The sequence below is a fragment of the Somniosus microcephalus genome, chromosome 24 (genome assembly GCF_052327205.1).
Source record: "Somniosus microcephalus isolate GS21.2 chromosome 24, FLI_Smic_1.0, whole genome shotgun sequence".
NCBI classification, from domain to species: domain Eukaryota; kingdom Metazoa; phylum Chordata; class Chondrichthyes; order Squaliformes; family Somniosidae; genus Somniosus; species Somniosus microcephalus.
The window spans coordinates 36,320,626-36,336,340 of record NC_141010.1 but is presented as its reverse complement, the minus strand read 5'-3'; the positions used below and the strand labels follow the sequence as shown (position 1 = coordinate 36,336,340).

At 42.9% G+C, this 15,715-nt stretch overlaps 1 protein-coding gene across 3 annotated transcripts in view; it reads left to right on the top strand.

Annotated features, from left to right (window-relative positions):
- Nucleotides 1–15,715, top strand: part of LOC147101237 (uncharacterized) — a 181,387-nt gene that overhangs the window by 129,070 nt on the left and 36,602 nt on the right. For all 3 annotated transcript variants that reach the window (XM_085966510.1, XM_085966509.1, XM_085966511.1), the window contains 2 exons: nucleotides 11,827–11,916; nucleotides 13,793–13,828. In XM_085966510.1, the coding sequence (XP_085822636.1) occupies nucleotides 11,827–11,916; nucleotides 13,793–13,828 (126 nt within the window). The remainder of the gene's footprint in view (nucleotides 1–11,826; nucleotides 11,917–13,792; nucleotides 13,829–15,715) is intronic.

Sequence of the window (15,715 nt, the reverse complement as noted above, 5' to 3'; positions counted from 1 at the left end):
GTGATTATATTGAGGATACTGGGCAGTGATTATACTGAGGATAATGGGCAGTGATTATACTGAGGATAATGGGCAGTGATTATACTGAGGAAAATGGGCAGTGATTATACTGCGGATACTGGGCAGTGATTATACTGAGGATAATGGGCAGTGATTAAATTGAGGATAATGGGGAGTGATTATACTGAGGATAATGGGCAGTGATTATACTGAGGATAATGGGGAGCGATTATACTGAGGATAATGGGCAGCGATTATACTGAGGATAATGGGCAGTGATTATACTGAGGATAATGGGGAGTGATTATACTGAGGATAATGGGCAGTGATTATACTGAGAATAATGGGGAGTTATTATACTGAGGATAATGGGGAGTGATTATACTGAGGATAATGGGCAGTGATTATACTGAGGATAATGGGCAGTGATTATACTGAGGATAATGGGCAGTGATTATACTGAGGATAATGGGCAGTGATTATACTGAGGATAATGGGCAGTGATTATACTGAGGATACTGGGCAGTGATTATACTGAGAATAATGGGGCGTGATTATACTGAGGATAATGGGCAGTGATTATACTGAGGATACTGGGCAGTGATTATACTGAGGATAATGGGGAGTGATTATACTGAGGATAATGGGCAGTGATTATACTGAGGATACTGGGCAGTGATTATACTGAGGATACTGGGCAGTGATTATACTGAGGATACTGGGCAGTGATTATACTGAGGATACTGGGCAGTGATTATACTGAGGATAATGGGCAGTGATTATACTGAGGATACTGGGCAGTGATTATACTGAGGATAATGGGCAGGGATTATACTGAGGATAATGGGGAGTGATTATACTGAGGATACTGGGCAGTGGTTACACTGAGGATAATGGGCAGTGATTATACTGAGGATAATGGGCAGTGATTATACTGAGGATAATGCGCAGTGATTATACTGAGGACAATGGGCAGTGATTATACTGAGGATAATGGGCAGTGATTATACTGAGGATAATGGGGAGTGATTATACTGAGGATAATGGGCAGTGATTATACTGAGGATAATGGGGAGTGATTATACTGAGGATAATGGGGAGTGATTATACTGAGGATAAAGGCAGTGATTATACTGAGGATAATGGGCAGTGATTATACTGAGGATAATGGGGAGTGATTATACTGAGGATAATGGGCAGTGATTATACTGAGGATAATGGGGAGTGATTATACTGAGGATACTGGGCAGTGATTATACTGAGGATACTGGGCAGTGATTATACTGAGGATACTGGGCAGTGATTATACTGAGGATAATGGGCAGTGATTATACTGAGGATACTGGGCAGTGATTATACTGAGGATAATGGGCAGTGATTATACTGAGGATAATGGGGAGTGATTATACTGAGGATAAAGCACAGTGATTATACTGAGGATAATGGGGAGTGATTATACTGAGGATAAAGGCAGTGATTATACTGAGGATAATGGGCAGTGATTATACTGAGGATAATGGGCAGTGATTATACTGAGGATAATGCGCAGTGATTATACTGAGGATAATGGGGAGTGATTATACTGAGGATAAAGGCAGTGATTATACTGAGGATAATGGGCAGTGATTATACTGAGGATAATGGGGAGTGATTATACTGAGGATAATGGGCAGTGATTATACTGAGGATACTGGGCAGTGATTATACTGAGGATAATGGGCACTGATTATACTGAGGATAATGGGGAGTGATTATACTGAGGATAATGGGCAGTGATTATACTGAGGATAATGGGGAGTGATTATACTGAGGATACTGGGCAGTGATTATACTGAGGATACTGGGCAATGATTATACTGAGGATACTGGGCAGTGATTATACTGATGATAATGGGCAGTGATTATACTGAGGATACTGGGCAGTGATTATACTGAGGATAATGGGGAGTGATTATACTGAGGATACTGGGCAGTGGTTATACTGAGGATAATGGGCACTGATTATACTGAGGATAATGGGCAGTGATTATACTGAGGATAATGCCCAGTGATTATACTGAGGATAATGCGGAGTGATTATACTGAGGATAAAGGCAGTGATTATACTGAGGATAATGGGCAGTGATTATACTGAAGATAATGGGGAGTGATTATACTGAGGATAATGGGCAGTGATTATACTGAGGATACTGGGCAGTGATTATACTGAGGATAATGTGCAGTGATTATACTGAAGATAATGGGCAGTGATTATACTGAGGATCATGGGGAGTTTTTATCCTGAGGATAATGGGCAGTGATTATACTGAGGATAATGGGGAGTGATTGTACTGAGGATAATGGGGAGTGATTATACTGAGGATACTGGGCAGTGATTATACTGAGGATACTGGGCAGTGATTATACTGAGGATACTGGGCAGTGATTATACTGAGGATAATGGGCAGTGATTATACTGAGGATAATGGACAGTGATTATACTGAGGATAATGGGGAGTGATTATACTGAGGATAATGGGCAGTGATTATACTGAGGATAATGGGGAGTGATTATACTGAGGATAATGGGGAGTGATTATACTGAGGATAAAGGCAGTGATTATACTGAGGATAATGGGCAGTGATTATACTGAGGATAATGGGGAGTGATTATACTGAGGATAATGGGCAGTGATTATACTGAGGATACTGGGCAGTGATTATACTGAGGATAATGGGGAGTGATTATACTGAGGATACTGGGCAGTGATTATACTGAGGATAATGGGGAGTGATTATACTGAGGATAATGGGCAGTGATTATACTGAGGATACTGGGCAGTGATTATACTGAGGATAATGGGCAGTGATTATACTGAGGATAATGGGCAGTGATTATACTGAGGATAATGGGGAGTGATTATACTGAGGATAATGGGGAGTGATTGTACTGAGGATACTGGGCAGTGATTATACTGAGGATAATGGGCAGTGATTATACTGAGGATAATGGGGAGTTTTTATACTGAGGATAATGGGCAGTGATTATACTGAGGATAATGGGCAGTGATTATACTGAGGTTAATGGGGAGTGATTATACTGAGGATACTGGGCAGTGATTATACTGAGGATACTGGGCAGTGATTATACTGAGGATACTGGGCAGTGATTATACTGAGGATAATGGGCAGTGATTATACTGAGGATAATGGGCAGTGAATATACTGAGGATAACGGGGAGTGATTATACTGCGGATAATGGGGAGTGATTATACTGAGGATAATGGGGAGTGATTATACTGAGGATAATGGGGAGTGATTATACTGAGGATAATGGGGAGTGATTATACTGAGGATAATGGGCAGTGATTATACTGAGGATACTGGGCAGTGATTATACTGAGGATACTGGGCAGTGATTATACTGAGGATACTGGGCAGTGATTATACTGAGGATAATGGGCAGTGATTACACTGAGAATAATGGGGAGTGATTATACTGAGGATAATGGGCAGTGATTATACTGAGGATAATGGGCAGTGATTATACTGAGAATAATGGGGAGTGATTATACTGAGGATAATGGGCAGTTATTATACTGTGGATACTGGCAGTGGTTATACTGAGGATAATGGGCAGTGATTATACTGAGGATAATGGGCAGTGATTATACTGAGGATAATGGGGAGTGATTATACTGAGGATAATGGGCAGTGATTATACTGAGGATAATGGGCAGTGATTATACTGAGGATAATGGGCAGTGATTATACTGAGGATAATGTGGAGTGATTATACTGAGGATACTGGGCAGTGATTATACTGAGGATAATGGGCAGTGATTATACTGAGGATAATGGGCAGTGATTATACTGAGGATAATGGGGAGTGATTATACTGAGGATAATGGGGAGTGATTATACTGAGGATACTGGGCAGTGATTCTACTGAGGATAATGGGGAGTGATTATACTGAGGATACTGGGCAGTGATTATACTGAGGATAATGGGGAGTGATTATACTGAGAATAATGGGCAGTGATTATACTGAGGATAATGGGGAGTGATTATACTGAGGATAATGAGCAGTAATTATACTGAGGATACTGGGCAGTGATTATACTGAGGATAATGGGGAGTAATTATACTGAGAATAATGGGCAATGATTATACTGAGGATAATGGGGAGTGATTATACTGAGGATAATGAGCAGTGATTATACTGAGGATACTGGGCAGTGATTACACTGAGGATACTGGGGAGTGATTATACTGAGGATAATGGGCAGTGATTATACTGAGGATAATGTGGAGTGATTATACTGAGGATAATGGGCAGTGATTATACTGAGGATAATGTGGAGTGATTATATTGAGGATAATGGGCAGTGATTATACTGAGGATAATGTGGAGTGATTATACTGAGGATAATGGGCAGTGATTATACTGAGGATAATGGGCAGTGATTATACTGAGGATAATGTGGAGTGATTATACTGAGGATAATGGGCAGTGATTATACTGAGGATAATGTGGAGTGATTATACTGAGGATAATGGGCAGTGATTATACTGAGGATAATGTGGAGTGATTATACTGAGGATAATGGGCAGTGATTATACTGAGGATAATGTGGAGTGATTATACTGAGGATAATGGGGAGTGATTATACTGAGGATAATGGGCAGTGATTATACTCAGGATAATGGGGAGTGATTATACTGAGGATAATGGGGAGTGATTATACTGAGGATAATGGGCAGTGATTACACTGAGGATAATGGGGAGTGATTATACTGAGGATAATGGGCAGTGATTATACTGAGGATAATGGGCAGTGATTATACTGAGGATAATGGGCACTGATTATACTGAGGATAATGGGGAGTGATTATACTGAGGATAATGGGCAGTGATTATACTGAGGATAATGGGCAGTGATTATACTGAGGATAATGGGCACTGATTATACTGAGGATAATGGGGAGTGATTATACTGAAGATAATGGGCAGTGATTATACTGAGGATAATGGGGAGTGATTATACTGAGGATAATGGGCAGTGATTACACTGAGGATAATGGGGACTGATTATACTGAGGATAATGGGGAGTGATTATACTGAGGATAATGGGGAGTGATTATACTTCGGATAATGGGGAGTGATTATACTGAGGATAATGGGGAGTGATTATACTGAGGATAATGGGGAGTGATTATACTGAGGATACTGGGCAGTGATTATACTGAGGATACTGGGCAGTGATTATACTGAGGATAATGGGCAGTGATTATACTGAGGATAATGGGCAGTGATTATACTGAGGAAAATGGGCAGTGATTATACTGCGGATACTGGGCAGTGATTATACTGAGGATAATGGGCAGTGATTAAACTGAGGATAATGGGGAGTGATTATACTGAGGATAATGGGCAGTGATTATACTGAGGATAATGGGGAGCGATTATACTGAGGATAATGGGCAGCGATTATACTGAGGATAATGGGCAGTGATTATACTGAGGATAATGGGGAGTGATTATACTGAAGATAATGGGCAGTGATTATACTGAGAATAATGGGGAGTTATTATACTGAGGATAATGGGGAGTGATTATACTGAGGATAATGGGCAGTGATTATACTGAGGATAATGGGCAGTGATTATACTGAGGATAATGGGCAGTGATTATACTGAGGATAATGGGCAGTGATTATACTGAGGATACCGGGCAGTGATTATACTGAGGATACTGGGCAGTGATTATACTGAGAATAATGGGGCGTGATTATGCTGAGGATAATGGGCAGTGATTATACTGAGGATACTGGGAAGTGATTATACTGAGGATAATGGGGAGTGATTATACTGAGGATAATGGGCAGTGATTATACTGAGGATACTGGGCAGTGATTATACTGAGGATAATGGGCAGTGATTATAGTAAGGATAATGGGGAGTGATTATACTGAGGATAATGGGGAGTGATTATACTGAGAATAATGGGGAGTGATTATACTGAGGATAATGGGCAGTGATTATACTAAGGATAATGGCGAGTGATTATACTGAGGATAATGTGCGGTGATTATACTGAGAATAATGGGGAGTGATTATACTGAGGATAATGGTGAGTGATTATACTGAGGATAATGGGCAGTGATTATACAGAGGATCATGGGCAGTGATTATACTGAGGATACCGGGCAGTGATTATACTGAGGATACTGGGCAGTGATTATACTGAGGATAATGGGCAGTGATTATACTGAGGATACCGGGCAGTGATTATACTGAGGATAATGGGCAGTGATTTTCCTGAGGATACCGGGGAGTGATTATACTGAGGATACTGGGCAGTGATTATACTGAGGATAATGGGGAGTGATTATACTGAGATACTGGGCAGTGATTATACTGAGGATAATGGGCAGTGATTATACTGAGGATAATGGGCAGTGATTATACTGAGGATAATGGGCAGTGATTATACTGAGGATAATGGGCAGTGATTATACTGAGGATACTGGGCAGTGATTATACTGAGAATAATGGGGCGTGATTATACTGAGGTTAATGGGCAGTGATTATACTGAGGATACTGGGAAGTGATTATACTGAGGATAATGGGGCGTGATTATACTGAGGATAATGGGCAGTGATTATACTGAGGATACTGGGAAGTGATTATACTGAGGATAATGGGGAGTGATTATACTGAGGATACTGGGCAGTGATTATACTGAGGATAATGGGCAGTGATTATAGTAAGGATAATGGGGAGTGATTATACTGAGGATAATGGGCAGTGATTATACTGAGAATAATGGGGAGTGATTATACTGAGGATAATGGGCAGTGATTATACTAAGGATAATGGCGAGTGATTATACTGAGGATAATGTGCAGTGATTATACTGAGAATAATGGGGAGTGATTATACTGAGGATAATGGTGAGTGATTATACTGAGGATAATGGGCAGTGATTATACAGAGGATAATGGGCAGTGATTATACTGAGGATACCGGGCAGTGATTATACTGAGGATACTGGGCAGTGATTATACTGAGGATAATGGGCAGTGATTATACTGAGGATACCGGGCAGTGATTATACTGAGGATAATGGGCAGTGATTTTCCTGAGGATACCGGGGAGTGATTATACTGAGGATACTGGGCAGTGATTATACTGAGGATAATGGGGAGTGATTATACTGAGGATAATGGGCAGTCATTATGCTGAGGATACTGGGCAGTGATTATACTGAGATACTGGGCAGTGATTATACTGAGGATAATGGGCAGTGATTATACTGAGGATACTGGGCAGTGATTATACTGAGGATAATGGGCAGTGATTATACTGAGGATAATGGGGAATGATTATACTGAGGATAATGGGGAGTGATTATACTGAGGATACTGGGCAGTGATTATATTGAGGATACTGGGCAGTGATTATACTGAGGATAATGGGCAGTGATTATACTGAGGATAATGGGCAGTGATTATACTGAGGAAAATGGGCAGTGATTATACTGCGGATACTGGGCAGTGATTATACTGAGGATAATGGGCAGTGATTAAATTGAGGATAATGGGGAGTGATTATACTGAGGATAATGGGCAGTGATTATACTGAGGATAATGGGGAGCGATTATACTGAGGATAATGGGCAGCGATTATACTGAGGATAATGGGCAGTGATTATACTGAGGATAATGGGGAGTGATTATACTGAGGATAATGGGCAGTGATTATACTGAGAATAATGGGGAGTTATTATACTGAGGATAATGGGGAGTGATTATACTGAGGATAATGGGCAGTGATTATACTGAGGATAATGGGCAGTGATTATACTGAGGATAATGGGCAGTGATTATACTGAGGATAATGGGCAGTGATTATACTGAGGATAATGGGCAGTGATTATACTGAGGATACTGGGCAGTGATTATACTGAGAATAATGGGGCGTGATTATACTGAGGATAATGGGCAGTGATTATACTGAGGATACTGGGCAGTGATTATACTGAGGATAATGGGGAGTGATTATACTGAGGATAATGGGCAGTGATTATACTGAGGATACTGGGCAGTGATTATACTGAGGATAATGGGCAGTGATTATAGTAAGGATAATGGGGAGTGATTATACTGAGGATAATGGGCAGTGATTATACTGAGAATAATGGGGAGTGATTATACTGAGGATAATGGGCAGTGATTATACTAAGGATAATGGCGAGTGATTATACTGAGGATAATGTGCAGTGATTGTACTGAGAATAACGGGGAGTGATTATACTGAGGATAATGATGAGTGATTATACTGAGGATAATGGGCAGTGATTATACAGAGGATAATGGGCAGTGATTATACTGAGGATACCGGGCAGTGATTGTACTGAGGATACCGGGCAGTGATTATACTGAGGATACTGGGCAGTGATTATACTGAGGATAATGGGCAGTGATTATACTGAGGATACCGGGCAGTGATTATACTGAGGATAATGGGCAGTGATTTTCCTGAGGATACCGGGGAGTGATTATACTGAGGATACTGGGCAGTGATTATACTGAGGATAATGGGGAGTGATTATACTGAGGATAATGGGCAGTCATTATGCTGAGGATACTGGGCAGTGATTATACTGAGATACTGGGCAGTGATTATACTGAGGATAATGGGCAGTGATTATACTGAGGATACTGGGCAGTGATTATACTGAGGATAATGGGCAGTGATTATACTGAGGATAATGGGGAGTGATTATACTGAGAATAATGGGGAGTGATTATACTGAGGATAATGGGGAGTGATTATACTGAGGATAATGGGCAGTGATTATACTGAGGATAATGGGGAGTGATTATACTGAGGATAATGGGCAGTGATTATACTGAGGATAATGGGCAGTGATTATACTGCGGATAATGTGGAGAGATTATACTGAGGATAATGGGCAGTGATTATACTGAGGATAATGGGGAGTGATTATACTGAGGATAAGGGGCAGTGATTATACTGAGGATAATGGGCAGTGATTATACTGAGGATAATGGGCAGTGATTATACTGAGGATAATGGGCAGTGATTATACTGAGGATACTGGGCAGTGATTATACTGAGAATAATGGGGAGTGATTATACTGAGGATAATGGGGAGTGATTATACTGAGGATAATGGATACTCGGAATGATTACATAGCAAAGGTAAATAACTTATCCTTTATTACAAATATACTCTCAACTGACAGTGTTGTTTTCTGATCAGCTACATGTCTTGTTATGGAATGATAATCCAACTATCACCTAGTAAAAGCACAGTGACTACATCACAATCATTAATCTTCAATCTTCAATCAGGACATCATTGTACATCAACATGCTGGCATGGTGACATAGTTACATAACAGCTGAAAGCGGCTTGTACTAGAAGCTGAAATAGTTTGAAAACCTCTCGGTAAGCCCATGACCGCCCTTAATAACCCACTCCCAGTTAGGTTTATGTAAAGGAATCTGGCACTCATTTAACATCAAATACTTCCCTGCATTTCACATTGCCATCTAGTAACCAGCAGTTATCTCAGGGTATGGTGGCAGTTGTTGTAATGAGATATATTTGTGCAACTGGACAAACAGCACGTTAATTTGATGTGGAACATTTCTGGATTATACACAGACACCACCAACATCTGCTGCTAAATAACACTCGGACTTTAGGTTCCATAAATGGAGTTATTTGCTCTGGGATGAACTAAACAATCCTGGTGATCCAAGATCAACAAAGAATCTGACTGAAGCCAGATACCTTTGGATTCATCTGCTGTTCCAATTAAACTTTGCATCCTCAAACCAGCTATTAATTTTGTTCTAAAATTTTTTTTTTAAGATGGTCATTCAGGAGAAAGGATGGATCGTCCATGTTTTGAAATGAGATCTTGATTAACAGACAATGGCCACTCGGATGGAATGTCCTGTTGTCTGGAGGGTCAGAGCTGTTTCACAGTTGACTTTTGTTGAGCATTGGAGCTTTATTAAAAGCGTCAATGTGTTTTTTTTGTTCTATTGGAAATGTTATCGCTTGTTCTCCCCTTCTCTCCTGAAAACACCAACTCATGTTGGGGTATGGTTCCAGAGAGGCCCTCAGCGCTCCAAACTCTTATCTAAGTGGCCACTTTGCATGTGTTAACTGAGACAGTGAATGATGTTGGGCTGTTTGTTTGTGTGAGGCATCACTGCTAAGCCTGAACCTGTCCTGACCCAACCCAGTATCCACATGGCTGCTCTTTCCAGTTACTGAGTGACAAACAACAGCAGGAGGGCTGGCTGATTTATTTCTCCCTGTCAAACTCAAGGGTGCTGAGGCCCATTGTAGCACACCAACTGAGCTTGGTTGAGATCAGATAACTTAGCAAAGACAAGGAACTTATTCTGGGCCCCTTCTCGTCTGTATGGCTTCAGTGCTATAACACGGGGAGACTTTATGCACTAGACCACTGGGGGAGCTATGATAGTGTTTTTCTCACTGGGAAGCCTAAATGTGTTTTTTTATCCACTTTTTATTGTCGCTCCCCAAATCCAACACTGGTGGAAATCTCTAAGAGGCACAGGAGCAGTTGGTTGGGCTGTCTGCCGATTTTTCACACCCAGTATGTTGCTTTGTTGTACACGTCAAAGGAAGCCATATCTGTCCTGGGAACTAAACACTTTTTCACTTTTGGCGTTCACTATCAGCAAGAGCAGTCCCAGGGTAGGGACAACATGAGCCAGTGCCAGAGTAAAGCTCCCTGTACACTGGCACCCCAGTGTGCCTTGATCCCAACCTCAGAAGAACATCCAGAGTAAATATTTCTTCCCCAGGTTATCTGTGGCCTCACTGAGCATGATTGCCAATTTTAGTGCTGAATTATGCACAGCTTTATTCTGTGAATTAATACCCACTAGAAAGAAAAGAAAGACTTGCTCTTGTTTAGTGTCTTTCATGACCAGGGCGTCCCAGAGCACTTTACAGCCAATGAAGTACTTTTGAAGTATAGTCACTGTTGTAATGTAGGCAACACAGCAGCCATATTGTGCACAGCAAGCTCCCATAAACAGCACTAGGAACTGGGTTGAGGCTGACCAAAGCTCATTTCATTTAGGACTCATACATCTAACAAAGAGAGAGAGGGAGAGAAGATATGTGTCCATTAATATAAGCTGGACTCCAACTTGGGTCCCTGAGAGGAAGGGGAGTGTGTTAACCTATTGCAGCTTGTAGTCTCTTGTTTCATCCCTGATAAAATTACTTTGCTATGAAAATTCACATTTTCATTCGCCATATAGAAAGAAAAACTTGCATTTATATAGCGCCTTTCACGATCCCAGGATGTCCCAATGTGCTTTACAGACAATTTGAAGTGTAGTCATTGTTGTAATGTGGGAAATGTGGCAGCCAATTTGCACACAGCAAGGTCCCACAAACAGCAATGTGATAATGGCCAGATAATCTGTTTTAGTGATGTTGGTTGAGGGATAAATATTTGCCAGGACACCGGGGAATAACTCCCCTGCTCTTCTTCAAAATAGTGCCATGAGCTTTTTACATCCAGCTGAGAGGGCAGACGGGGCCTCAGCTTAATATCTCATCTGAAAGACGGCACCTCCGACAGTGCAGCACTCCCTTAGTACCACACTGGAGTGTCAGCCTAGCTTTATGTCTCTGGTGTAGGCCTTGAACCCACAACCTTCTGACTCAGAGGCGAGGGTGTTACCCACTGAGCCATGGCTCAGCTGTGGATTGTAGTAAATTATCTGACTGATTTATTTCTTTATTTTGTCAGGGTACAAAAGGTAACATTGGACCTCCAGGGCCTGTAGGTCCACCATCAGTATGTCCAGATGGTTCAGAATATCCTTGCCAACACCGCAGAGTAAGTGACGTAAGAAAACTACTTGGCACTTGGTCTGAGTATTAAACAAGGCTTTAATCAACTGTTTCACAACATGGAGGTCTAGTTGTCCTTCACTAGTTCCTGTTTGCAAAATGTCCTGAGCAAGCTGGGCCCATGCCCGAGTATTTATACTCTCCCTGGACAGCGCCGCCAGCAGGCCGCTCAGTATTATTCCATAAGTCATTTCTACATGAATGGCAAGATTCATGTCAGTAAGTGATAAAAAGGAAAGTTTAGTACTTCAGTACTTTCTTTTAATAACATTTTCCCACCAAGTCATTTCTTATTTTGTTCCTCATTTATTAGTTCTCCTTCCCCTTCCCAGCACAATAGACCATTCTCTAGCCAAGGTGGCGAGTCGCCAACCTGCTTCTAGGATGCTACCCACAATAATCTGTAATCTCCTGCTAGGAGAAGCACAAACACGGTCCAATGTGACTTTTCTGCAGATCTTTTTCTCTTCCTGTCTTGGCCTCCACAGTTTTATCTTACTCTACACATATACTGGACTCACTGGGGGTGATTTTCGGTTTTGGGGGCACATCGAGCAGACAGTGGGCAGAGCGATCGCACCATCTGCCCAATGCCACCAGTGAGAGGCCTGAACTAGTTCCACAGTCGGGCCACATTACAATATCTTTGGAGAGAAGCCAATGATCACTGAGTGTGAGGGGGGGTGGCGGTGGGGGGGGCGGAGGTTGGTGTGGGGGTGGACAGGAAATCCAGCACCTTCTCTGCGGAGCCAAGCCAGAAGTAGACCCTTAAAGTGGGATGAAGCAATCCTGGGAACGGGGGACATGGAGGGCCTGGGAATGGGTGATAAGATTCTTGTGGGGCCAGGGGGAACATGCATGCTCTTCCTGGCTCCACAAAAATCAGTGTCACGGCTGCTTTCTTGCCATTTTCAGGGTGGCCTGCAGCGGTCCCTTTAAGATTAGGCCGCTCTACGTCCAGTACCATTGGGCAGTGCATGTTCCGCCCATTGATCCTTAAAAATTGAACTGGGGTCCTACATACAGCATAGGACCCCACTTTGTGTATTCAAGTAGGCTCCCGCCAGTTTTGGCGGCTCGCCTGATTCTCAGCCTGCTCCAAAATCGCAGCAGGCAGAACATTGGCAGGAACAAGCTGGTAAATAGAGCACCACGACTTTTGATCCACTGCCGCCCCTTTCCTGCCCAATAACAGACATAAATCGGCCCCATCTTTTATCTAGAAGGAAAGTCAAATGGTGCTGGGAGACTTCTCAACTTTCACGTTACTCCAAGCCCATTCAACAGGAACCACACTTGGTGTGGCTATTCATACACTTTGAAGCCAATAAAGGAGTCCTCAGCACTCGTGGTACTGATTCACATCAGGTTCCAGCTCCCGGCCTTATGGGGCATTGAAGCCTGAGGTCTGCTCAGGACCTCATTCGCCTAGGGCACCGTAATGCTCTCCTGAAGCACCTGTGGCACACCGAACCAGCTCAGCGGCTGTGTGCTAACCTCATTATGACCCTGGCTTTCATTTTGATTAGGGGTCATCCCCATAATGCAGCTGGAGGACCTGAACAGGATCCCAGATGCCCAGTGCCCATTTGGAACGGATACTAGGGAGGCCTGTACAAAAAAACATTAGCTTTTTCCTCTCTGGAAGCTCTTGCAAGTTACCCCCGAGAATGTGGCTGGCATTGAGGGAGAGAGAACCAAATGGTATAGACTGCAGATGAAGTAATTGGAGTAGAGAATCTCTCACTTCTGTTGGTATGGGTCACTGGTTCAAAGTAAACTAAGATTACCAGGCAGCAGGAGTCTCTCAGTCATGCTGGGTTGGTTGAGTTTGTAATGGTATCTCTTCTTTTTGGTTATAGGGTGAAAAAGGTGATCCAGGTATTCCAGGTGAACGGGTAAATGTTATATTGTTACTCTGTCAGGCTTTTTAATTAAGACTTTTAACAAATGGTTCTTATATTTTGTCTCACCCATTGCACATACACGTCATGTTATTCATTTTGATTGAAAGAACAGGCCAAACATCAGAACCTTGGCAAGTACCACATGCCTTGGCAACTTGGTAATGAAGGTACTGTTGTGTTGACTCTTGGTTAGATTGCCCAAAGACCAAATTCCAGTCTCAGGTAATTATTACTTGTCTACGGATGCTATCAATGCCACTTCATGGTGAACCCATCAATAGTTAGGCATGTAGAAGAGACAACTTCTTGGCTTTCTTTCTTCAGTTGGCCAATCCAACTGTCAACCATCTATCTGAGATCATAGAATCATAGAAATTTACAGCACAGAAGGAGGCCATTCGGCCCATCTGGTCCGTGCCAGCCGACAAAGAGCTAGCCACCCTAATCCCATTTTCCAGCACTTGGTCCGTAGCCTTGTAGGTTACGGCACTTCAAGTGCATATCCAAGTACTTTTTAAATGTGATGAGGGTCTCTGCCACTACCATCCTTTTAGGCAGTGAGTTCCAGACCCCCACCACCCTCTGAGTGAAGAAATTCCTCCTCATCTCAGTCTTAAATGACCGACCCCTTATCTTGAGACTATGGGGGGAAAATTCAGTTGATTGCGCCTCCCGTTAGCACCTTAAGAGGGCGCTAATGGGACGCAAAGCAACTAGCGCCCGGGCGCGGCGATGTTTGCGCTGCTCGCAAAACTAACTAGACATTTTGCGGCGGCGCTAAACACTACCGCCACGATCTCCTGCGCCGGCAGATTGTGACGTCAGTCGAGTGCGCAATGCCCCGTTTGCGCCCCGGACCGGATATTGAGTGGCGCCCCCTGCCTTACCGCCTGCCGCTAGCAACGACAGGTTGAGGGGAACGTTATGCTGTCAGAAAGGGACTAGGGGAGCACTTTTTAAAGGCGACCGCTTCCTGCCTTTTTTTGTCCGTGACACTTTTGCACCACGCATTCTGAGAGAGAGAGAGAGAGAGAGAGACTTCTAGAGAGATTCAATGCTGTGTGAAGGAGTTTTGAGTACTGAGCAGCACTTTGCAGGTTTATTTTGATTTGCCCTTCCTTGCTTTGCCAGCGCTCTGAGGTAGCGCCTCGCTCCTCGGCCTTTGCGCCTTAAGACAGGTGTGAAGCGCCTGATTTAGCGCTCCAATCACCTCCAGGGACAATAAAAGCCAAGTTTGCTGTCGGAGGCGATAATTAGCGCCAGGCGCTGAACTTTGCACACGGCCGATAACGGCGCCCCAAATGGGGTGATACCGAATTTTTCCCCCTATACGTCCTTAAAAAAAGGTAGTATCAGTAATGGTAACTATGTAACTACCGGTTTGTCGTAAAAACCCATCTGGTTCACTAATGTCCTTTAGGGAAGGAAATCTGCCGTCCTTACCTGGTCTGGCCTGACCTATATGTGACTCCAGACCCACAGCAATGTGGTTGACTCTTAATAACCCTCTGAAATGGCCTAGCAAGCCACTCAGTTAAGGGCAATTAGGGATGGGCAATAAATACTGACCTTGCCAGCCACGCCCACATCCTGTGAATGAAAAATAAAAAAAGATCTGGATTCTCCAGCCGGGGGAATCAACCTCTCAGCATCTACCCTGTCAATCCACCTCGGAATCTTATATGTTTCAATGAGATCAGCTCTCATTCTTCTAAACTCCAGAGAGGCTCTTTGTGTCCTCCTCACAGCTTACTTTCCCACCTAACTTTGTATCGTCAGCAAACTTGGATACATTGCACTCGGTCCCTTCATCCAAGTCATTAATATAAATTGTAAATAGCTGAGGCCCAAGCACTGATCCTTGCGGCACCCCACTAG